At 39.6% G+C, this 23,989-nt stretch overlaps 1 protein-coding gene and 1 long non-coding RNA gene across 3 annotated transcripts in view; both read right to left on the bottom strand.

The window, feature by feature from the left end:
- Positions 1–147: 147 nt before the first annotated feature.
- Positions 148–18,361, bottom strand: SAMD8 (sterile alpha motif domain containing 8). 2 transcript variants are annotated; one of them, XM_063405903.1, is made up of 7 exons: positions 18,203–18,361; positions 16,922–17,075; positions 10,106–10,706; positions 8,278–8,373; positions 7,470–7,587; positions 6,520–6,670; positions 148–5,614 (listed from the first exon to the last, which is right to left on the bottom strand). In XM_063405903.1, the coding sequence occupies exons 3-7, from the start codon at positions 10,678–10,680 to the stop codon at positions 5,310–5,312; spliced, it is 1,245 nt and encodes a 414-aa protein (XP_063261973.1). In that variant the 5' UTR covers positions 10,681–10,706; positions 16,922–17,075; positions 18,203–18,361; the 3' UTR covers positions 148–5,309. The 2 variants fall into 2 exon arrangements, with proteins under 2 accessions (XP_063261973.1, XP_063261974.1); XM_063405904.1 differs by having other exon boundaries at positions 10,106–10,703.
- A 425-nt stretch (positions 18,362–18,786) lies between these two features.
- Positions 18,787–23,989, bottom strand: part of LOC134554859 (uncharacterized) — a 31,261-nt gene continuing 26,058 nt past the window's right edge. Inside the window, exon 3 of the long non-coding RNA XR_010081331.1 lies at positions 18,787–19,392. This is a non-coding gene — a long non-coding RNA (uncharacterized LOC134554859). The remainder of the gene's footprint in view (positions 19,393–23,989) is intronic.

Here is a 23,989-nt window from a genome sequence, read left to right as displayed (position 1 = left end):
ATAACACCATCACCCCTACACTCAGGAATTCCTTCAGTCACAGTGCGAACAGACACAATGAGCCATCATTTTTCATGTAAAAGAAATCAAGCATTTCTCATCTTGCAAATATTTTATTTTAGTATTTTTAAATATGTTTAACACAACCAAGATATAAAACAATATATTAATTCAATCTGAGTTTAGAATCAAAACAATATTTACTTATTTACAGTACTCTACACTTCACTGGCATACCTTCTAGCCATTAGATAACACTATTTTCTCAGGACAAAACTGAAGTGACTGCAGTATGAAAAGCCTTGTTTCTACATCCTTATCATGTACAATGCAGTTCATGGTTTCTCGAATTTCACAAAATTTCTCCTTTTTTGACAAAACTGAATTGAAAGAGCAAAACGAAGTTGCTGTTAGTCTTTCTAACTACACAGTCAAGGCTAACACGTCAGGTTATTGTGCTCCGTATTTATCACCTTCAGTTCTTACACACTTATCACAAACTGCCTTTTAACATGTGTATGTCACTGAATATGTACAAATACTCACTGCAAATCTGTCAGGATACAAGTGGTAAGGCTGTGGGATACTGCTATATGGAAGGTTCAGTCTTCACAATACCGTAGTGTTGTGAGGGTTTTTTGTCATTTTCTTCATATAATGAACAAGACATCAGCAGGCTCACTCCAAGTAACTTTTTTTTTCCCCCAGGAATACTGTTTCAATTGGAATAGTGACTAGGTCAAAGACATATCAGAAATATTTTGTGTTTTAGAATTTTATAAACCAGTGGTCTATTAGTTAATCCTTATTGTTGAAATCTACGTGCACAAAATAATTCAGAGGGTAAGCTGTCTCACTGCTAGGACTTCTGTCAAATATACTTCCATCTTGACAAGACTATGGTGGTTTTTGAAGATACAGGTCAGATTTCTAAAAAGGTACCCATGGTTATTTTAAAAAAAAAATCAGTATTATCTGTGGATTACTGCAAATTCTCCCTAACTCTTGAGCAGGGACTACATGGACAAGATGAAAAACTATCACAGTTGTTTTAAGTTATTTTTGTTACACTCCAGGTCCATAAAACCTACTGTTTGGTTTTTGTTTTTGTTTTTTTTTCCATGACTGATGTTTGAGAGCCAAGTGGGCTTTGTACATCAGAAAACTAGCTAATAGTAATGGACAAGGGTAGCACTAAGCATGCAGGCAATGGTTAAAAAACAAGAAGGTATTAATTGCTGCAGAAGACTTGTACTGGTGTCTGAGCTCAACTCTTTCCTCTTTAACTCTCTTTTTGCCATTACATGAGATACAGCTGTACACAAAAGAAGATTATAGGAACGTGTGCTTTTATCCTTCTTGGAGGGTTTCAGTAGTTTTAAATTACCTTATTTAACATGCTTGCATCAAAAAATAACTTTTTTCCCCCAAATCATTTAACTGACCCTTGCTTCTTAAAGCAGGTAATTACAAAGGTTTTATGCAGTCTTTTGGATTTTTACAGATTCTTTCTTTCAGAACCTAGTTAGGTAGCAATTTCTTTGAAATTCTACTGGATTGTTTTCTTCTACAGCAGATAAGGGGAAAGACATCAGAGAAAACCAGAAAGAAAGTGACATTACCTTTTCCCATTACTGTAGCAGTATACCACACACAGTTTGCACTGGGCTTTATCCAAAACCATGTTTAAACTAAAATGGTAACACTCACTAAAGTCAAGAGTATTTAGTCATTTGCTTGAAGTTAAACATACAAGTGCACTTATGGGAGCCAATTCTTGTTAGTCTTGGACATTTAAATCCTTCAGGCCTATCTACATTTTTGTACCAACACTTTGTGTAAGTGTTGTGTTTGCCACAGGACATGAAGGTAATTTGTATATATGGAAGCTTTCTAAAGTATTGTTCAGTATCACTTGGAGAACCTTGCTTAAAGATCCTTCCATAAGTTTTTGTCAGTGTAATCAGAATTTTTTAAAACCAACATCTACGAAGGTCTAATTCTGTGCAGCTGTAAGGTCATAACATGCTTAAGGAATCTTTCAGAAATGAAAAACTAAAGGCAAAAAGTTTAGAAACTGTGTCATAAGGTACAAAGAACCAAAGAAAAAGGATGGGGGAAGAGTCTGTGTGTCTGTCTCTTGCAGGTATGTACATACATATCCCCAAACTAATAAGGAAGAGCTCAACCCTATTGCCAAGGCTTGTGCATATATTACTAAACTTGCTAAGCTAGCAAAAAATGTGACCCTCCCCTTCTTCTGTATATGTGGTTACTTATTTCAGACTTCACTACTCGATTTGTTTGTGCACTTTGTAGTACTAATGCTGTTGAGACACTTGCACTTGCTGGCATGACACAGCAATTCATTCATTATTCTGAATTCAGAGTATGTGGGCACTCACAGACCACAGAAGACACCTTAGCACCAAAGAGGTGCAACATGTTAAAGGAGAGCAGTGATGGCATGTGAACATAAAGACATTCCTGCACATACTAAGCATTAAATCCAAGGCCCAAGGTGTTCTGCTGCCTTTACTTAAAAGTGCTTGTCAGCAACACAAGCAGCAAAATGCTTTTAAAACACTAACTCAAAAGGAGGTACAAGGTGTTAAGTCTGTCAGTTACCTGCAACTTGTTTCCATCTAATTAACAATAAAGCATACATTCCCAACTTTACAGACTGACCTGTGCTCTCTTGCAAGCAAGATCATATTTTTCTGTCTTCTATTAACTTCAAGCTTTCCTCTTGCATGTTTACAGACAGACAAAATGAACTTTCAAAATTGCAGAAGACAATTACCCCGACAAAGTTTTAATCCACTCCACTGCTAACAAAACCAACCATTATATATTACTTATCCTGGAATTTAGATATCTAGCATCAAGGGAAACAGCACAAAAGAACAAGCTTCTTTTAAAAAACAATGATAGACAAGGCTGATTTAAAACACAATTTACTTAACAGAATTTGAAAATTAAATTAGAACAAAGAATCCTTATGTTTCAATGTATATGAACTTCACTACAAAAAATAAAAAATATTGAAATGATAGCTTTACTTTATGTAAACATTCTTACACCGGGCTATACTTGAAAATTCTCCTGCATGTCTAAGTTGTAAAATAGTATTTCAGTTTAGATGCAGTTATGCCAGTTACCACTCAAATGGTTATTCTCAGAATCAAAACAGCTTTGCAAGTTTAATTGCATATCTCTCCATACCTCAGATTACAATCCTGCACATCCTGAGAACAGGTGTTTCCTACAGTTTAGAAAAACAGCATTCATAACTGTGTGCATTGCAAAGGCAAATATAAATTAACAAATAGAACTCTTTCATTATAAAGTCTCAAGAGGAATGTTCAAATTGCCTTTCTGAAATCAGAAAGTTAGGAGCAGCAAATGGCAAGTCTTTAAATCTTTCAGAATATTTTCTCCCCCTTTTTAAGTGTACGCGTGCTCCCCCGATTTGGATGGCAAAAACCATCAGGCTATGGCAGATTGAACAATATAGTATTAAACCTGCAATTTTGCTAAAAAACTGGAATGTTACAAATATAAAAATCTCTGGAATAGTACAGTGTACATGTGCTCATTACAGTTGGCAGAGATACTCCAAGATGCATAATTCTTCTGTGGAACAGGAGCTAAATTAAGTTACAATAGTAATATACTATGAAGAGTGTAAGGTAGTCAAGTTAGTACAGTCAAGGTTTATAAAACACAATACAGCAAGGAGTAGCCCAAAGGAGATCACAAGCCTCCAAACACAAAACCTTGCAAATTCGAAATGGATTCACTTCCATGCACACACAAGTACACAGTGCCCATTGAGTCAGCTAGTACCAAGCTGGAAATGCTTCGGGTAACTTTCTAAAGCTGACTTACACTACATTTGCATATCTGAAGTTGCAGTAACCGAATTAAAAGGCCCATGCCATTGCTATGATTTTGTACCTTGTACCTATCAGTTTTCATTTAGAGCAAATCTAAATCAAGGCTCCACAGGCAGCTTTAGTATTGTCCCCCACAATCCACTGAGGTCACTGACCCTTGTGTGACCCTGCCCATGCATTATGGACTCGGAGTGCTGGTTTGAGGTTTTGGGGGATGTTTTGTTGTAGGTTGTGGTTTGGTTTTTTCAACAAACAAAACTCAACTGTTTATGGTATCTTTCAGCAGAGTAAATGAGCAACTTAAATTAAGAACTAGCCTCTTTTCATAGTTGTTAGAAAAACATATACTGTGTGTTTATACATATAACCAAAAATACTGTGCATATATATATATCCAGAGATAGTCACCATATTGTTGACACCAGAGTGCTAAAACATACATCAACATGAGCACTACTTCCAATATCACTATTATTACTATTCCTGAAAGAGTTACTGCATGCATTTTTCCCATCCATTTACAGGACAGTAAGATACGCGAAGACAAACTGTTCTGTTTTTCCAATTTAAAGAACTGCTCCTGAAAAGCATGCATGGGTTTGGGTATAAAGCAATTAAGATCACACAAGTTACTTTGTGGCTTTAAACTCACTAAAGCTAAGTTTACTTTCAGTGGATGTTCCACTTAATTTAACTCATTTAAACACAAAAGGGAAAACTTTCAAGTGCTAGAACAACCATACAGACAACTGATAAACTAGACTAAATAAGTTCTCATTTAAAAAAAATATCATCACTGTACAGCCACAAGGCAGACTTTCATTTTTGGCAACCTGTATGCAGACCATTTATACTGTCAAGGCTCGTAATTTAACAGTTAAGAGACCCTGCCTCCTCTCTTATAAAGAACTACACTGCTTTCTTCATTATGACACAGACCTCCTCAATCTTTAAATATACACAGTTTGTTTTAAAAATTACATTTGTGACTGCTTTCAAAGAAAGACTTCATGAAGTTCTAATTTTTTCATCAGTATATGTAAAGGCTGGTACTTGGGTAACAAAGATTATCTGGACCTGTAAAGGGTGTGTTATATTCAGTATGCATTTGAGGTTATTATTCCATAAACATCCACACAGAACCTTACCAAGGGTAACAGTATTCTGGTTTATACTCGTGCTTCCCTGATAGCCTTTACCCATCCCTGCATTGTTTTCTATTTTCACAAGGAGAAAACAAAACACATCCCTGTAAAGTATGGGAACCCCATTTTATGGCTAAGAATCCAAGAAACAAGGCAAGGAGGAGATCACAGAGTGAAAAATGTTACTTGACTTCCCCCTTGTAGCCAGCCTTGTAGGATCTTAGTCATAATGCTTCATAAAAATCTGAACTGACCCACACAGTCTTCAACCAATTAATCTTTTTAGTATAGTAGGTTTTGAAAAGGGCCAGCAATACTCATTGGGAACAGTACCATTGACATTGCATTCAAAAAAGGAAAACATTGGAAACCATATCCTTGCCCTCCTACTCTGTTGATATGCTCTAGTATTAGCCAATGTATGGTAATACAAAAAGAGTCTTGTAGTGATGTAAAAGGCAATGAAGACATCTATAGAATAATGTTCATGTGCAGCCAAAATGAAGAAGATTCCAAAGAGATTCAGGACCCAGGACAAGGTGTGCAAGAAGTTCCAGCTCCTTGGCGTATCTAGAAGAAAACAGAAAGCAATTAACTTTGACTGTCTCAAATTGCAGGCCCAGACATGGCAATTTTTATACAGATTTTTCATCCAAAAATGAGATGAAGTTACCCTCTTCATTCAGAAATATTGTATACAGGTCCAATAAATCCAACAAAAGCAACCACACAAGTTATATATGTCTATCAGTTCATGACTTCATTTACATATGCATTTCTGGATTAACAAGAGCATCCTTAAATAATTTAGCACCCTGCAAAGCACAATTCTTTGTTCAACCAATTTCTTTTGAATGAAAATCATGTCTTTTCTATGTTATAGGGAGGAAGACGTGATAAAAGCTACATTACTGTTACTGCAGTCAATACATCATAGTTGAACTCAAACTAGTTATCTTTGCTTGCTATAACATGTATCAAATCACTGTTGGTATTTACAGAAGGCTACTACTGTTTCATAAATTCTCACTTGTTACGGGGTTTGGTGTTTGGCTTTATGGATGGTGCTAAATGTGCAGAAACCCCGCCAGGTGTTTTGGCTGACAGGAGTCATGGCAGATAGCTAGGGAAGGGAACAGTAACAGGCAATCCTAAATATCTTCCCAAGTATTCTCCCAGTAGCAAGCCAGAAAGGCTTTCCAATTTCTTGGCTCACATGTTCATTGAAAAGTGCCTTATTCACCCTGCCCTTCAAGGAGGTGGTGTTGCTTTCTTGGCTTGACTTGACTGTCACAAACCTGAGAAAGAGCACAGCAGTCTAAATCTGTATTTGTTTGCCTAAGTGTTACACTTTGAACTTCTCGAGGAGGTCAAGGAGCAGATACTCTTAACACTTCAGGACATTCAAATGTTTACACTCTCACACCTCTGTACATACTCTGAAGGACATTGGAGTATTGACACTCTGTACTTACATTCTGTGACAAAGAAGTTGAGCATGGTCAGGACGACAGTGTGACCACTGAACATATAATCTCCACATGTATGTACTCCAGTCAGAGTCATTCCAAAGCCACTCCATATTGCAAATGCCCTCTGGAGTTTTGCCCAAACGTTGCCATACAACTGAAAAACAGGGATATTAACCTTTACTAAGTTCCAAACCCACTGCCCAAACAGTATGTCCCTAAACTTAGCTGTATTGCACTATGTTTGTTTAATACCATTTATCATGTTGTGCCTTTTATTAAAATGCAGGTTAGTCCATCTTTGGATTTCACTGTGGCAATGAGTCACTAACTAACTACAATTACTAATTGTATTCATCATACCTCTTATGAATACTAGAATTTAGAGCATTAAAGTATTTTGTTCCAAGCAATTTACCACAGAGCCTCCACCTTTTTTTGAATGTATTCAGCCTCCCCAATTGTGTCATTATCAAACTTTCCATTTGTTCAGCTCAAACCTCTCTTAACTAAAAGTTAGGATGAAACCATAAAATCCCATGCTCTAAGGAATATCCCTTATGAAAAGGGGTGAAATAATAATAGTTTGTTGGGATTTTTTTTTTTTTCAAAACCTTGCAACCAACAAGACAAAGAAGCAATTACTTCCCTTTCAGTCTCTCCTCATGAAGTTAGTAGCTTAAGTGCATGCACCTCTTTGACATGCTGTCTCTGCTTTACAGTGTGAAACATTCTGAACAGCCTTCCCCAAATAACCATACACTCTCCAGAGTGGCAAGTGCCTCTAAGACCCCTAGGGATGTTTGCCTTCCCATGGTAATTAATGCAAGGGTAAGGAAACAGGAGAGAAACATCATGTTCTTAAAAACCACACATCTGACACTGTGGTCGCAACAATCTTAATCAAGGATTTTTTTACAAAAGGAAACGGGAAAAATCATCGAAAGCATTTTTACCTTTCCAGTACACTGCAAGTGCTGGCCTGGCACCGAGAGTGAGGTAACAAACATGGTAATGCAACGTAATAGAAACACTGTCCCCATGAGGCTGCACAGCCTGCGCAGAAGTATGGATCTGGGAAAAGTACACAGGAACTGACATCAGGGAAGGTATGACAGAAACACTTCACCTCACCCAAACTTAATCCCATTAACTCCTGTCATCATTACTGCGAGTTTCACAACAATTTTTTTTTATTAAGTAGTACTGCAAAAATGTAGTTCCACATGACAGGGTGAGACACCTGTAGCCAGCTTATTGTCACCAAAAGGCACAGCTCCACCTCTGCAGCTACTCTTGTGCTAGCTTTGGCACTCATACCTTCTGCTGGCAAACTGATAAAAATCAATGAACCAGTGAAAATTTAACTTTAAATAAGCACACACACAAAAGCATTTTCTGTCCCTTTGTGAAAGCAAACGGCCAGGCTGGCTCAGACATCCTGTGCAAACTCATTCTTGTAGCACTTTCTTATACACAAAACTGTTATAGCATGAGTGTATATACTGACAACTCTCTGAAATACCTATGCTCTGAAGGAAATTATTTATAAATATGGTAGAAAAGTAAATTCAGATTACTCCTTTGAAAGATTCACAAGCCATAATTCTTGATTAAATCCTCCCTAATCCACTTTAACAGACACATACTAAAAGTTGACAAGATTCTTACGGAATGGAAATTCTTAAATAATCATCATAAATTCTTGTTATGGTCTTTTCTCTGCATTGAAGTAGCAGCTAATTTGGATTTTATAAAATCTACCTGTGTTTGTGAAGCAGAAGAACCAAGAGCCAAATGTAGCAAAGAATAACGCCACATACTTCAGTCATAGCAAAAGCCCATGGTATCCTAGGGACACTAAGAAAAAAGGGACAAAGCAAGAAAATTAATACAAAGTTTCCTAGCCTCAATATTGAAAATAAGGGCATGTGAAGTTCTAACTGCAAAACTAATTTGCATTCATCTGGCAATAGTATAAACTACAGACAAAAATTCTTTTGTTAGACTAAATGAAACAGAATTTGAAACATATTCAATTACATTATCTCTTTCCTCATAATGTGCTTCCAGTTTACACAGAACTGGGAAAATCTCTAATATGCTCTGATTTACATGTGACTAAAGGATGTGTTCCTCCAGTACTGTTTCACAACAACCTTTTTTCATTCTGACAAAAACTTGCATCGTGTCAATTATGCTGCTTATGCTTGCAAGAACGCCATGTCAATGCAATGAATTAAATGCTGCAAGGCAAAAATCCATAAATATTTGTAATGAAGCAGAACTGCACAGAAAAGTATCAGGGAAAATAAAAATTGTTTTCAAAACTTCAGCAATAATCACTGCATGAAAACCTTTCAGCCTTCCCTGTCAAAAGATCTAAGACTTTTTTGCACACATAAGGCACCAGTAACAATTTCCACTCTTCAGTCACCAAAACACAACAAATTTCTAGAGGCTGCTCCTCATAGTTTTGTGCTTCCCCTGATACAAACACAGCTCAAACACGAGCTTGGTAGCAATCCCCTCTCACTGTTTCATGAGCTGCTGCTTTCTGGGCTCCCCCATCCTCCTGCACATTGAATACCCCGGTAGCACCCTGGGAACAAATCCAGTAATGCCACAGCTCCTGTTCTCTCTCCCCTCTTCCACTCTGCTGGATGTCATCTGTCCTTGATGAGTTATCTACAAATTTATGGGGGATTCTACACACTTGCTCAAAAGATTAGCGTCTTACTGACTTCTTGAAAGCCCTTAATGAAAATGGAAATTACTGGCAGGAACAAGATCACAAAGGCTGAACTTTTTAACAGTTTAGCTCATCTTTTAAAACTCTCTAGGCAGTTAAGTTCTCCATGGTGCAAGTGCACTTGCTCAAAGGGAACACTTATCCTTTATTAAACTTGTTGTCAATGACTAGAATTTGACCTTTGCCATTGTGTCTCTTCTTTGCCTGAAGTGAAACATTTTCTTTAAAAAAATGAACACCTACTGCATAAGTCACAACAGTGGTTTAATACCCTTTTAAAAGAGATGCTGGTCTTTTCATTCCACTTCAGAGTTTCCCTGGACCATCTTCAGCAAGCTGACAGCAGGAAGACAAAAAAATACAGTACCAATGCTGTTCCCTTTCAATTTCCTTGCTCACTCACAGACCAAAATATTCCTCATCCAGAGCTGGGGTTTTTTTAATATCAAGATATGTTAAGCTTTGTAGCAAGAACTGGATTTCAGCAAATGCATGTGGCTGCATATCTATGCCAGCTGACCATCATGCTGTCTACTAAATGCGAGAATGGACAAAGTAATTACTGTGTTGTAATTACACATTGAGTTTAAGATGTAAAACTAAATATAAAGTAGGAAGAATAGCTTAATTTATTTTCCCCTAAAACTAAATCTCTGCATCTAACTGATCTGCATTCCCATCTTAGCAGAAGGATTTACTAGACTCCTATTACTATTTTGCAGAGGCATCTTCTAGAACATATGAAACCTTCTAGAGCACATGAAACTTTGAAAACAGAGAAAAGACAGCCTATATTTTAACCACCACATTACTCTTTTGTTTAGAAAGAAAATTTCTTACCTATCTAGAAATATGTCTGGCAGGGGTGGGTATGTTTGCATGTCAGGTACTCGCTCGTGCACTATCACCATAACAAAGGATGTAAAGCCAAACACTATGAAGACATACACACAACTTAAAACTGTCTTCCAGTACTCTGGGTCCAGTCTTCGTGTGGCGTGTTTGTTTTTTCCATTTGCATATTGATACTGATCACCATTCAAGTCACTAATTGGTCCATCACAGTCCCGAGGCACCTCACCATTACAAAACCAGTCTGCCCCCTGCAGCGAGCCAGCCAGGCACACCGTGCCAGCGTGGCCCTCACTGGTGTAGCCCAGCTCCTCCAGGACGTCGATGTGCTGCTTCTGCAGCTTGCGAATGGACAACATCAGCCTCTTGATATCTCCCAAGATCTTGATTTCCAGAGGAGGGGATCGCAAGTCATACTCGGTAAGTGTCAGCAGGGTAATTCCATCCAGCCTGTGCCTGTTGCACAGCAGATCCACATATTCACAGAAGCCCTCCTCCTTCAGCCACTTGGCCACGTTCTTGGTGGTCCAACGCCGAATGCAGAGCTGGCTGCTGCCCGCCATCCTGCCCCGCTATCCACGCCGACCTGCTGCACAGCCCAGAGAGACAACACACAGTGTAACAGACTACGACATGCCAGGCTCTGCTCTGCAATTTCAGATGCTTCATTAGCCCAAGACATTTTACATAACAGACAGCTAAAAAACAGACCTAATTTCTATGGTAAAAAAAAAAAACCTCAAGAAAAATTAAATTAGGATTATCTCATTTGCTCCTAAATAGAAATCTAAAGTTTCCAAGAAGCAGAATATTTCCTAGATCTATCCAGTATACTGTTCGAATTTTGGTATTAATAAATAAATAAATCCCACTCTGTTAATTACGTTAGGCAATGAAAATCAAATACTACTCTTTAAACACCTGCTTAATCATTAGACTTTTCTACAGTTTGCAGTTCATCAACTACACAAGGAACTACAGGCAGCAAACACAAAACTGAATTAAAGCTGAAATAACACATTTCAATAAAGTCCAATATATCCCACTGCTTTAAAATACATACTGAAGCTTTGATGACATGACATTCCCCCACTCCTTCTAAGTAAACCTAAGCCTAGATATCTGCAACAGTATGACGTGAAGTGTCTTATGTGTGTGTTGACAGCACAACCATCCTATCTTTGTTTGAACTCAGTAATTAGGATAGATACTTACTGAATTGTGAATCCTTTAAAATACTCAGCTTTCAAAAATAACATGACTAGAAATGAAGCATTGGCTTAAGCTTCAAAGCATTTTTAAAATTGATGTGCTAGTAGATAACATAGTAACACACTAAAACCAGAAGAGATGTATTCTCTTCATACAGATTTCTCAATAATTGTGTTTCTGACTCTAGAATATTGCCTGAAAGAAGGAGAGACAGCTCAGCAACATTTTAGTCACATGGTGGTGACAAGTCACCAGAACAACAACCAGGAAAAAAGTTAACCACAGGACATTATGTGGAACGCATGATGAAACTCTGAAAGGCTACCAGTGAAGTAAAAGTACTAAAACATTTATGCAATATTGAAGACCTACAGCAGTAGGGATTGGATTTGTGCATAATTTATACTTGGTGGCTCATGTACAGCTACCATCTAAGAAACAGCTACAATTTCACAGCTCTTTTGTACTTGAAAAAAACAGTCTAATTAACTAAAATGCTTCAATCATGCCAACCAAATCTCAGAAAATACAAGGCAGTACAATACACTACTGCCACATACATCATTCAAGGCTTTCAGAATGAAAGCAAGGAAACAGAGCATTTAATCTATTATTTAACTTCTGTCTATAGTAAACTGGTACTCAAACCCATCATGAATATTCAGCACAGTTCCGCATCTTTTTCAGGGGCACAGCTCTTCCAAAAACAGAACTTCTTTCATTCTTGCTTCTTTTTTTCAAGAGGTACAGCACCTCTTAATATAATTATTGGATGCAACTTTTTCTTCTGGCTTTCATCTAACAGAACCACAAACTATTTTACACTGTATCAGAGAAGTTTCAATCTGTCAAATGAGATTTCCCAGCAGTGCAAAAGTAATATTTTAGAAGAAAAGTGAGCACACAAATCACACTTATCCTTCTAAAATAATTAAGGGCATGATACTTCTGAAGACATTCTCTCAGGAATTGATTGTGTATTAACCACATGTATTTAAATCATTGCTAAAATTTCTCAATACCTCATATACAGTCAATAAGTATACAAGCTTTAATACTTTGATAGATAAATAAATAAAAAAAACCCTAATAGAATACTATTTATACTATAGGCTTTCTTCTCCATATAAAAGGGTATTTTCTCATTTTTATGCTATCTTACTATTTTTGAAGCGTAGCTCAAAAATAACTGTAATAATTATTTTGGTCACAGCTAATAAAATAAATGATGACATTTTATTTTCAACTAATCATCAGTTAATTGACCTTTTTTGCACTACATATTTTTACTTTACTCCAGGGTTGCTGTTTAATCCCTGGTGGCAGTAAGAGTCATTTAGTCACCCACTCCCAGTCACTGCCCCCAGCCCCCTGCAGTGGGATGGAGGGGAGAACTGTAAAAAGGTAAACCTAAGGGGTTGAGATAGGAACAGTTTAATAATGGTAATAAAGTAAAATACAGTGATAATAACAGAGGAAATAACAAATAGAGAGAAGAACAACAGCCAAGAAAGACAAGTGATGCACAGTACAACTGCTCAGCACTGCTCACCTTTGCCCAGACAGTTCCCCAGCAGTGGTTGCCCCTCCTGGCCAACCTCCCCCCTCCATTTACACATCAAGCAGGGCATTCCATGGCATGGAATATTCCTTTGGCCAGGATCAGATCAGCTGTCCTGGCTGTGTCATTACCAGCTTCTTCTGCCCCTCCTCGCTGGCAGAGCAGGGGAAACCAAAAACTTCTTGACTTAGGGTCAGCACCACTAAACAACAACTAAAACATGTCTGTATTATCAACACTGCTCTTATACTAAATCCAAAATACCCAGTAAAAATAAACAAACTGGAGTTGCTTATCTAAACTTCCAGCTTTCTTTACTCAGAAATACAAATGAAATACTGAAAAAAAAGTTAATCATAGTGAGTTTTATAACACAGTAATCATCATAAGTTTTCTAAAAGCAGTGAATGTAAACTCACCACCACAAATAAATCAACTTACTGATATTGTCTTCTAGCCAAAGCAACTTCTGAGGAAAAAGGCAGGAAACTGTCCCTAACCTAAGAGAATTCTATTCCTTTGTCACAAGTCAAGTAGCCTAACAGCAGCCTAGTCTTTCTTCATCTGGCATTGCCAGAATAAAAATCAACCCTTACCAAATGTGCAATAAAAGTAACCTTACAACACTGAATGAGCACACCCATCAAAGGTCACTATGGGCTGGACCTGGGAGAAAGTCTACATTAACCTCAAGATGCAACTGATAGGACCTGCTCTGTTTTTAAATACTGTCAACAAGACACCTAACCAACTGGAAAAGACAAAGAAATTACCACAAAATACAAATTTTAAACATTACACAGAGCAGGTAGCTAATTTCATCTCAACAGCAACAGTTAAACTCATTTTTTAATGTCAAAGCAAGTTCTTAAACCCTGAAACTGCCTTCCCTTTCAGACTACTCAACTGGTGACACTTTTGTGGCTTAAAGGGTAAAAGACACTTTCCCTAATAATTGTAACACCTGGAATACAGTACAGATCCCTGTGTGCAACTGCCCCTGCTCATTTTTGAAGCTGAAGAATGCTGCATAACTTTTACCCCACCAGACTGCTACGTAAGAATAATGCAGCAGAGCCCAAGTCCCCTAGATAACTGCTCCTGTCTTCTGACAGGAAACAGCTCTGGTAACTAGTTTGCCTTCCATGTTACTAGTTTTATCACTGAAACCAAATAATGGGTAACATTATTTAATGATGAATAACACACATGAGTAACACAAAGCAACACTTACTTAAGCGTCAGAGGGCAAAATATACTTTTTACCTGACATCAGCAATGTCTGTAGCCGGTTAGTTGATTATTTTCCTGGTACTGTGACTTGGCAAGCTTGTCAACACTATGTATTGTGTGTCCCTTTTTCTTGCACCACCTTTTTCTTTCAATCAGCTGAACACAACGCATATGAACTGCATATAGTATTTACATTTTAAAAAGAAAAACATTACTTTGTGAGCCATAAACATTCCTACAATTTGGCTGTGGCATTTTAAGAAATCAGATGCCTCTGAGAGGCTGAGTATATCCTAGCTGATAGCAAAATTTCCTAGATGTATATATAGAGAAAATTAACCTCTCTCAACATGATTGTCCATGATTCTATCATGTTCTGTCTACTGAATCACTGCCAGTCAATCATTAATTCTCTAACTTTCCCAGCTTACAGACTTTGAGACAGCATACTGAGGTAAATATATGGGAAGCTGAATCTGCTTGTCACTACTCTAGCCAAAGAAAAGCCAGTCATAGCTGAAGAGTTAAACCTAGTTAGGTCTGCAGCAGTTAGCAGAGTGCTGACTGGTTTTGTTTATTCCAGAAACACATGCAAAATCTCTACTAGCACCATTATTCCTTTACCACCTGCCCTCAAGTACTTGAGAGAGCCTTGCCCCTAGATTTTTTCCCCCTACATTCAATTCCCACCATCCTTGAGAGGCATTTTAGGAAGGATGCAGGAGAACTACCAGATCTCAAGTGATTTAACCTACATTTCTGCGAGAGGGTTTCAAGCTGCAGTTTGAATACAGGCCATTCCAACCCCACCCCTCCCTCACTGGGTCTGCTGGCTTTTGAGCACATCCCACACCTCAGGGGAGAGGCTGTTCCTGCAAAGGCTGCTCCTTCGCCCATGTGGGCAAGGCCCATGTTAGTGGCCTTGGCTCCCCAGCACAAAAAAGCTACACAAAAACATGTGCTGAGCCAGCCTGCAATAATAAAGCTACTGTCACACTCCAACTTAGCAATGCTGTGCTGGAAAAAGAACACACAGCACTGCCTTGTTATGCAGCACAAGGCGCAGCTACTCTGCTGACTCTGACTTACATGAGAAGCTTGTCACCTGTTCTTCCTGGAAACTCTAAATTCTTCAGTGCTTATTTAAAGCAAATAGCACCAAAGATTTCACTGCCATATAGCATACAGTGACTTAGTCCTTACCTTCTAAATGCCACCAGATATATATATATAATACAGTAGGTATCTTGTAAGCGGGACAAAAAGAGCCCATGCAAAAACAATACATGATTTTTCAAGAGTTTTTAAATACAATGGCTACCATACTACATATAAATCTGATCAAACACAGCACAATGCCCACCATGAGACAAAAATGGTATTTTCCTGAAGCAAGAACACAATCATTTCAAATGAATAAATATTGCTGTAAAACTCACATGCAGTTTTAATTAGTGACTTTGGTATTGTGAGATAATCAGCAGTAGCTTAATTGTACTCAAAGGTCTTAGTGCTATGCATGAAAGTAAGATAAGAAATCTCAAAGTAACACTACTTTAGTCTTAGGCTTTAAGCCATCAAGGAAGGTGAGCTTTTTGAGAATTATTTATTGAAGTGAAGCTTGTGGATCAAATATTAGCTCTAAATTCTTAGCAGAGTCTTTCTGTTGAGACACCTCCATGCAAGACTGAGAGCAGCTACTACAGAAAATCCTGAAAGTTAAACGTGTTTGTCTTGAGAACCACCAAGTACAGTTACATATTGCATCAAAATAAACAGAATACACACTGCTCCCTGACTCTTACACCTCATTAAGCCAAACAGGTTGTATTATACTCAAGTAAACTCTAAGAGCAGCTCAACTCCTAATCTACTAACAGCTAACAAAACAAATTTTTATCCTACTGCCATAATTCAAGGCACACACAAGTGATTTTTAAACAACGGATTAAGTACTCCACCACTTATCTTAGGATGTCACACAGTATTTCATTACTATTTGACTAAGTTCTTGAACATTTCACATGCTAAATATCAGGTGTTGAGTATTTTTCATCAAGTTTCAAGTAGTGTATCCCTCCTGTAACAGAATGTTGGCTGTTTTTTATCCCTATACAATTTAGGAGCAACAACTCCAGTTTCTTTCTCCCCTTTTTTTTTCCCACACCCTTATCTTACAATGGAAATAAGGGGAAGACAGGAACAAATTCTCCATCCAAATGAATACCAGAACAATATCTGAAGTGAAGAACAGTATCTGAAGTGAAACTGTGTTTAATTTTATTCTCCACAACCATTTACAATCTGATCTTTCTGGTCTAGTGAAAATCTAATAGCCTTTCTCATTTTAGATGTATTAAAGTAAATAAGAAATAAAGAACTTCTAAAAGGTATGTGATTATCAAACACACACTGTAATATGGTTAGTGGATCTCAAACAGCTAAGGGGGGTGCAAAAGCAAGCTCTGTACAAAGAAAAGCAATACTAAACAACCCAAAAGATCACAATTCCTAGGCCAACCTGTATCGTAATAGTACCCTACTAAGATAAACCCCCAAGCAGCCAGTGAGAAGAATATCACATAGAAGAGCAAACAAGACAATTTAAAATTCTTATACTTTACAAATCTACAGAACATTTCCTTCACATCTAAGCAGTATTTACACAACAGAAACTTAGAAAACTTCCCCAAATCCCTTCACTTGGTATAAAAATCACACGAATCCTGTGGGTTAGTTCTACCTTTCTTCTACATCACAGAACGCAAAAAGAGAAAAAGACACAGGCGTTTGCTTACCTCTGATATCCAGCAAGAGGCACCCCCTTACCACACAGGAGGGGCACTCAAATGCCAGGAAATGTCTTCTGAGCTCTTGCCACTCCAGAGCACAGCATGATCAGCTGCTCTGTGGAGGTGGCACAGACACCGTGTCCAGCTGCACGAGGGAGCTCTGTGGGGACAGAGCAGACCTTAGCCAAGCGGAATCTTCCACCAAGTCATCTCACAGCACAGAATGAGTGCTGCGAAGCCTCAAATACAAAACCATGAGACCACTTCTACTTATTACAAACATTAACTTAACACTACCTCTCATTTCCCTCTTCCATTAACTTAGAGAGCTGGGAAAACCTACCTTTTAAGTGTTGGGGGTTTATTAAATAGCAATCAGCAATGATTAAGTGAATGGTCCAAGGCCACATAATGCATCAGTAATACAGACTAAAGAGACTGAGTGGGTAACAGTTCCACTAGTTTGAACTTCCTTACGCTCAGGCCCTAAACCTGCACAAACCCTCTCCCCCACAGGCAGACCCCACCACTTAACCCTGAAACTCAAAGAGCACACATGCAAACCAGGAGCAGCACTGTTCCGTGTTAATAATCAAATCCTACACACTCAACAGCATTTTTATTCAAAACTGAACATTTGTCCTCAGAAAACATATCGATTTACTGAAAAAAGTAATAAGGATATCTCTTTGGATCCAGTACAACTGTTTGGTTGTCTGACTGTAAGACTAACACAAAGCATCTTTTCAGGAACGATGTGTTTGCTGTGGAGGCTGACGCAGGAACCAGAGCCGGGTCCCGTCTGCCCCAGGCCCCACAACAAACCGCACAGTGCCCGCAGGCCCCGACCCCCGGGGCCGGCCCGTCCCCGCTCGGTGCCGGTCCCACACCGTGACCCGCCTCTGCTAACGAGGCTGCCAAAGTTCAGCCCGAAGGCGGCACAGCCGGGCGCAGGGGCTGGCCCTTCCAGCCCGGACACGCTCGGCGGGGATGTGCCGGCCCGGGCGGGCGCGCTGATCGCGGCGGAGCGGATTTAGCGCGGACACGCAGCACAGCAGGCTCGTCTCCCCCGGCAGGCGAAGCTGCTCTCCTCCCGCACCGCCTCTGCGGCGAAGCAGCCCCTTCCCCCAGACCCGCCCGCACCCCGGGGCTCACCCCGCCGCGGGGGCAGCCACGGGGACCCGGCGGGCTCCCACCTGCGGGCGGCCCCGCGGGAAGGAAGGGTCCCCGGCAAGGGTCCCCGGGCAGGGCCTCCCGGCAAGGGCCCCACGGCTCGCCCCGCCTCACCTGCCGCCGAGCGGCCGTGCCGCCGCGCCGGCTCCGGGCGCTGCGGCAGCGGCTGCTGCCCGCGCTCCCTCCGCCTCTGCCCGTGCCTCTCCTCGGCGGCGGCGGCGGCCACCGCCACCCCCCATCCCCCGTCCGGAAGCGGCGGCGGCAGCGGCGGCGGAAGGGGCGGGACGGGGCCGGAGGACGGGGCCGCTGCCAGGAGCGGCTCAGCTGTGCCGGGGCTTGGGGGCCGTGGGTGGGCAGGTAACCCGCCCTCCCGCTCAAAGCGTATACCAGTCAAAGTAACAGAGGGAACCCACAGGACCGCGCACTGTCAGGCCTCACAGCAGGCAGCCACTACAAAACATTTCGGTTGCACCACCATTCCTTACTGATGTCTGTATAAAGAGAATAAAACTGGCTGTCAGCACTTGGCTCACGGCAGCAGTCATTTACGCACGGGGATCCAAGGCACGGTGTGAACAGCACAGGACTTAGGAAAGCTTCGGCTAACTTCGGGAACTCCGGGAACTCCATAACCTACAGATAATACAGATGGAGGGGATAGGAGGAGACAGACAAATTAGAACCAAATTGCTCCAGAAATAAATTTATTTTGGATACCAACTGTCTGGGGTATCAGCCCAGCCCTTTGCAACAGTTTGAGGAACTGAGAAGTCAGAGTTTGTTTTGTTGATGATGCAATTACTATGAGATCCGAGAGAAGCCTAACTTGTAGCTTCCGTTGAAATAAAAGGGGGTGCCGGTGCAGTTCCATGAAGTTAATGACACTGCCTTTTCAGAGAAAGTGGGCTTGAGATATTTGCAATAAATAAATAAAAAAAGTTTAAATTGCAGATCTTATATGCTGCTGTTGTGAAACATGGAAATTTTGCATTTCAAAACTGTTCAAATCTAAGTCGAATTGTCGAGTCATCAAGCAATCCTATGCAAACATGCACTCTTGTACTATCTCGGTTGTAATGGACTGTATCTATTCAAAAGAGAAACCGTGAAGAACATCTCTCAGAAGCCTTGAGAACATCTGCTCCTTTCCACAAGCCTTGATACTGGTTCAAAGATGCTTCTCTCTCTCTATGCAGTCTGTTCTGTCCTGCTTTTGTTTTTTACACGAAATGATCTGTAGTTTCCCAAAATGAGTTGCTGAAGTTGGAGGGCGTGTTTCACTTTCTTTGCCGGTTTAGCAGCATCTGCAAACAATGTAGGAATTAGGTGCCATTTCAGTCCTCACATTGTTCCCCTTCTTTGCCTTTAAGGCACTAGATAAAACACTGCCCAATCTGAATTCATCAGTGATAAACCATAGAACGCGTCCATACACATCTGAAAAAATCAAATGGACCTTGTCTTCCTGTTTATAATGGATCATTTAATAAAGCTGGTTGAAAGTTGAGGTGATTTTGCTTACTCCAGGTCCACATATTTATATTCAAAAAACCCTGGCATTTATCGGACAAGGAAAACAAAATTACAGGAGAGCAAGGCAACTAAGTTAAACAAGATTTTGTGCTTCTCTATTATGTGCATTCTCTACTGTTTTTGACATGAATTCTTCACCAACTGCCAGTCAATCACAACTTTTTGCACACTTCCAAGTCGGTACAATTTACAATACATGGCTGCATTTACTTGTATCTCAACAACTGGTTTAAACTAAAAATGTAAAAATAAGCACAAAATAAAATTAAAAATTGCTGCAAAAACAACTGTAGCAGGCTACAGAGCTGTCTCATCATGGAATAGGTCACTGTGACAGTCTTAAGCACGTGTCCTCAAGCTAACTCACGTTTTGGGGCCTCATTCTTTCCATGGGAGGTACCAGGAAACTGCTGCTTTGTTCAGAGTGCTATGGCTTTGTTGTTTTATTTTACATATAAACATGCACTAGGGTCTACCAGCTCACCAGATTCCAAGAGAGAAACAAAAATGTAAGCAGAAGTTTCCTAACTCTGTTTCCCTACACTGTAGCAAAACCAGCAATCCACCTAAAAAATTACATTTCAAATTCAGTCTCCAGACTTTAAAAGTCTGGGTTGGGAAGTGAGCTGTATTTAGACATGTATGTTAATCCAGGACTATCTGAAGTTTACAGGTCCTAGGGTGTGTTGTTCCAGCAACAGTTTTCCATGCAGGGAACCCCTGGCCAAGAGCTGCATCCAGAGCAGAGGTAAAGAAGACAGACAGAGACAAATACAGTGGAGAGCACCCTGGGGCTGGCTGTGGCAGCTGCGGGGCTGGTTTGCAGAAGTGATTTGCCCAGTGGCAGGACAAGGAGTAATGGCCACAAGCAGAGACACAAGACTTCCACCTCAAAGTGAGGGAGAGCTTCTAAAGAAGTTGGGGTTGAAGAGCACTGGAATAGGCTCAGGGAGAGCATGGAGTCTCCTCTGGAGACATTCCAAACACACCTGAATGGTTCCTGTGTCACCTGCTCTGGGTACCCCTGCCTTGGCAGGGAGGTTGGACTGGATGATCTGCAGACATCCCTTCCAACCCTAAGGCATCTCTGATTCTGTGAAGTTCAGCACTGGTAAAAGGCTTGATGGTCAGTTTCTTTCTCAAGTTTCTTTCTCACTGCTAATGGCATTTTTCTGCTCTAATTTCATCAAGCAAATATTTTGAAAATTACTAAAAAAGCTTGCACAGAACAGTAATAGAGCATAATTTAAAACTTGTAACACTTAGATATGTAATAGCTGCTTAGTTATTGCATTTCAAAACTGAAAGCTTCTCCTTGCTACCATTTGATATTATTTAAAAGGGTGAGTTATCGAAATAGTTGGTGCTTTATTTAACAGAAATTTCCAATAAACCTCATTCCGTCACTTTGAGTTATGTCACTTCATGCCATGTGACATGAAGGCATTGATGTAAGTTTGACAGGCAGTGCCAGTGCTGACATGTCAAGTTTGAGAATTTATGACAAATTATATGCTACAGATATTTTTAAAACAACTGTGGATTGCCAAGGAAAAAAAGTATTTAAAATGTGTAATAACACTGATGCATCTGTAGATTGAAAACAATTTATTCAGTTCACATAGTTATATTGATTTAATGTTCAGGCTGATACTTAATGCAATAAAAGAAAGGAAATTTTTATTGAAAATTCCCAACTTGCTCAAGTTACAATATATTACAGAGCAAAGGAAAATGAGATGTGGTTAATGTAATGGGCTTTTTTAAAAAACATTGTCATTGAGTAATACTGTTAGCATTTTAATAATTTGAAATAATCTATCTCAAATGTTAAGGCCCTACACAGAAAAAAAAAGGGCCTCAGCTGAACAGAGAATTATATGCTTATGAAAATTCTTATTCAGCAAAGAATACAACATGGGAAAGGGGGTATCTTTCACTAGAAGTGCTAATTGATTTAAATCATGTTTTTTTTCTTTTTCTGGGTTCGGGGTGGGGTTTTTGGTAATCTCATTTTTCTATAGATCAAGTCCTGCCTTATAATTTCTCCACAATCTCTGTACTTCATTTGAAGCATACTTAGGTCAGTCATGTGTGAACTTTCAAGCATCTGTTTCATCTTCAAATGTCTTAATTCTGTAATGGAAGAATAAGAGATTGAATGCCTAAGGACTAATCAAATTATTGAACCATAATAATTTTTTAAGACAGAAAACAAGCTTATTAGAAGAGGACAAAAAGGAAAAAAGAAAAAGAATAAACTCCATGTGTCCACCAGACAAAAATGTTCCACGTGTTAAAAATACATTGTTGTAGAGCACCAGAAACCCTTATGTCACTTACTCACTTAGCATTGCCCAAAATGTACCAGAGTTCAAATACTTCTATTCTTCCTCAGTAGTTACCATCCCACAACTCAAATCCTGAAAACAGGCGAATGAGTGAAATGAGAAGAACCCTTTTTCAGCTGGAGATGCTGTATCTATAAAATTCTATCTAATTGAACTGTCACACTGTAACATTTTCACTCTAAAAGCTGCCTTCTTTCAGGATGTGTGAAAGGAACCTGATTTTGACTCTTTTTTTCAGTAGAAAGATGGCATGGCATCAGTTAGAACTGGTATGAGTATTTTCTTTTCAACTGCTGCACATTTTCCTGGCAATGCCATGCCATGTGCTATTAGAGCACTCCATGGCAATTTATTTACACTGTTGCTACCTAATACATTATTAGCCAGAGATTGTTTGATTTAGATTATTGCACCAAGTACTACCTTCTAAGCAATCACAAAGGCATAGTCTGGTTAGAATGCCTTCTGTTGCATGTTCCAAGATTAAATATGCTTTCATTTCAGCTAAACAGCAGCTATTTAATGTTCATATATAATTGCACACAAATGTTTGGTTTAGAGCTGCCCTCAATTCAAACAACCAGGAGAACCTCCAAATGCTTGGAATCTCAAAAAGTGCTAAACTTGCCTTTATTCAGTGTGGCCATATATCAGCCTGTTGCTATCTACACCATTTCTTAGTAGATATTAAATGGGCCAGAAAAGAAGCACAGAAATAGAGAGGGAAATCCTGAAAGCCAGATTTCCTTCCTGTCTGTTTCAAAGCAGCTCCTGGCTAAGCAAGGTCAGTGGCACAGCTTTACCGAAGCCACATTTGCAGACCAGTATATGTTTATAAGATGCTAGGTGTGGACTGGCAGTTTTGAAGTTGATGGATGTATGCATACAAATGTTCAAGGCACACAGGACTTGGGGATTATTTTTCTGCGGTTCGTTTTTTTCTGTTTGTCACTTTTCATACCAAGATGAATTCTTAGTCATTGCAATTGGTGGAGAGGCCAATAAAAGTTTTACAGCTGAAAAGGGCTAGACTTAAACATGAGTTTCACCTTTTCCAAAGAACTTGATTAGCAACAAATGGGGTGGGGTTACATTTATAAAAAAACTGATAGTAAAGCCTCACCTTGAGTCTCCACCCAGGAACCTGAGAAAAGTAAACTAAATTGAACAACTTAACCTGCTCAGTCAGTTAATTTTCCTGATTCATGGGTACACATCAATCAGCTTAAAGTGCACTAGTTTACCAAAACAACAACAATAAACCCAAGAACAAAACAGAAAAACAAGGTCATGTATTAAGGGCATATACATAGAGCTCGAACTATCACTTCAGCCATTTTCCCAGTACTCTCCTCTGCTGGGTCTGGCCAGCTGGTTGCCTCACCCATATTAGAGCCTGGCTGCCTGTCCCACTACCTCTCTAAATAAGCACTGCAGCACTTTTACTTGCAGTTTCCCTCATTGTACCTTTTAGGTCAGAACATGTATGGCAGTGGGAAGTAACAAGTCTCTTTGTATACTGAAAGATTTTAAACAGTTTCTTCCCTAAATACCACAGAATATAAGTAATTTCTACTTCATGAAATATTCTATACAAAGTCACTTTTCTCTTGTTGCATATGACTTTCATCCTCTGATGCTGGAAATTATTGCATTGTATTATGATGCTCTCTCACTGAGTACTCCTATGCCCAGTTAATTAGTCCAGACTTTAATACCCAGCTTGGAATGTCCATGATATGTCTCTTGATAAAATAAAGCAAATTTATCGTAGTTTATCAATGCACATGGAATAAAGGTGGCTCAGACCTGACCAAGCATTCCTTCTATTCATGACCTTTATTTCTACAGGGGAAACTCTCAGCAGCAAGCTTCTCCTTTTGGCTCACGTTCTCTCCTAGACTGCCAGGCTTACAGAGGAAAAGCATCACCATTTCATTTGTTCTGCCTTGTAGCTCCACCACTGACACTTTTGCAGGCCCCTGCTAGGAATCATGCAGAAGCACAGGCACTGCTG

This window comes from Prinia subflava, chromosome 9 (genome assembly GCF_021018805.1).
Source record: "Prinia subflava isolate CZ2003 ecotype Zambia chromosome 9, Cam_Psub_1.2, whole genome shotgun sequence".
Lineage (NCBI taxonomy): Eukaryota > Metazoa > Chordata > Aves > Passeriformes > Cisticolidae > Prinia > Prinia subflava.
Note: the sequence above shows the minus strand (reverse complement) of the source record. Positions and strands in the feature narration are given on the sequence as shown.

What these genes read in the sequence shown, in the direction of transcription:
- SAMD8 (XM_063405903.1), bottom strand. Translation starts at nt 10,680, where the DNA reads ATGGCGGGCAGCAGCCAGCTCTGCATTCGGCGTTGGACCACCAAGAAC. An exon ending in CCAGACATATTTCTAGATAG is followed by an intron (nt 8,374 to 10,105) that starts GTAAGAAATTTT and finishes CTTTTTTCTTAG; the next exon opens with TGTCCCTAGGATACCATGGG. An exon ending in ACTTGCAGTGTACTGGAAAG is followed by an intron (nt 6,671 to 7,469) that starts GTAAAAATGCTT and finishes CCTGTTTTTCAG; the next exon opens with TTGTATGGCAACGTTTGGGC.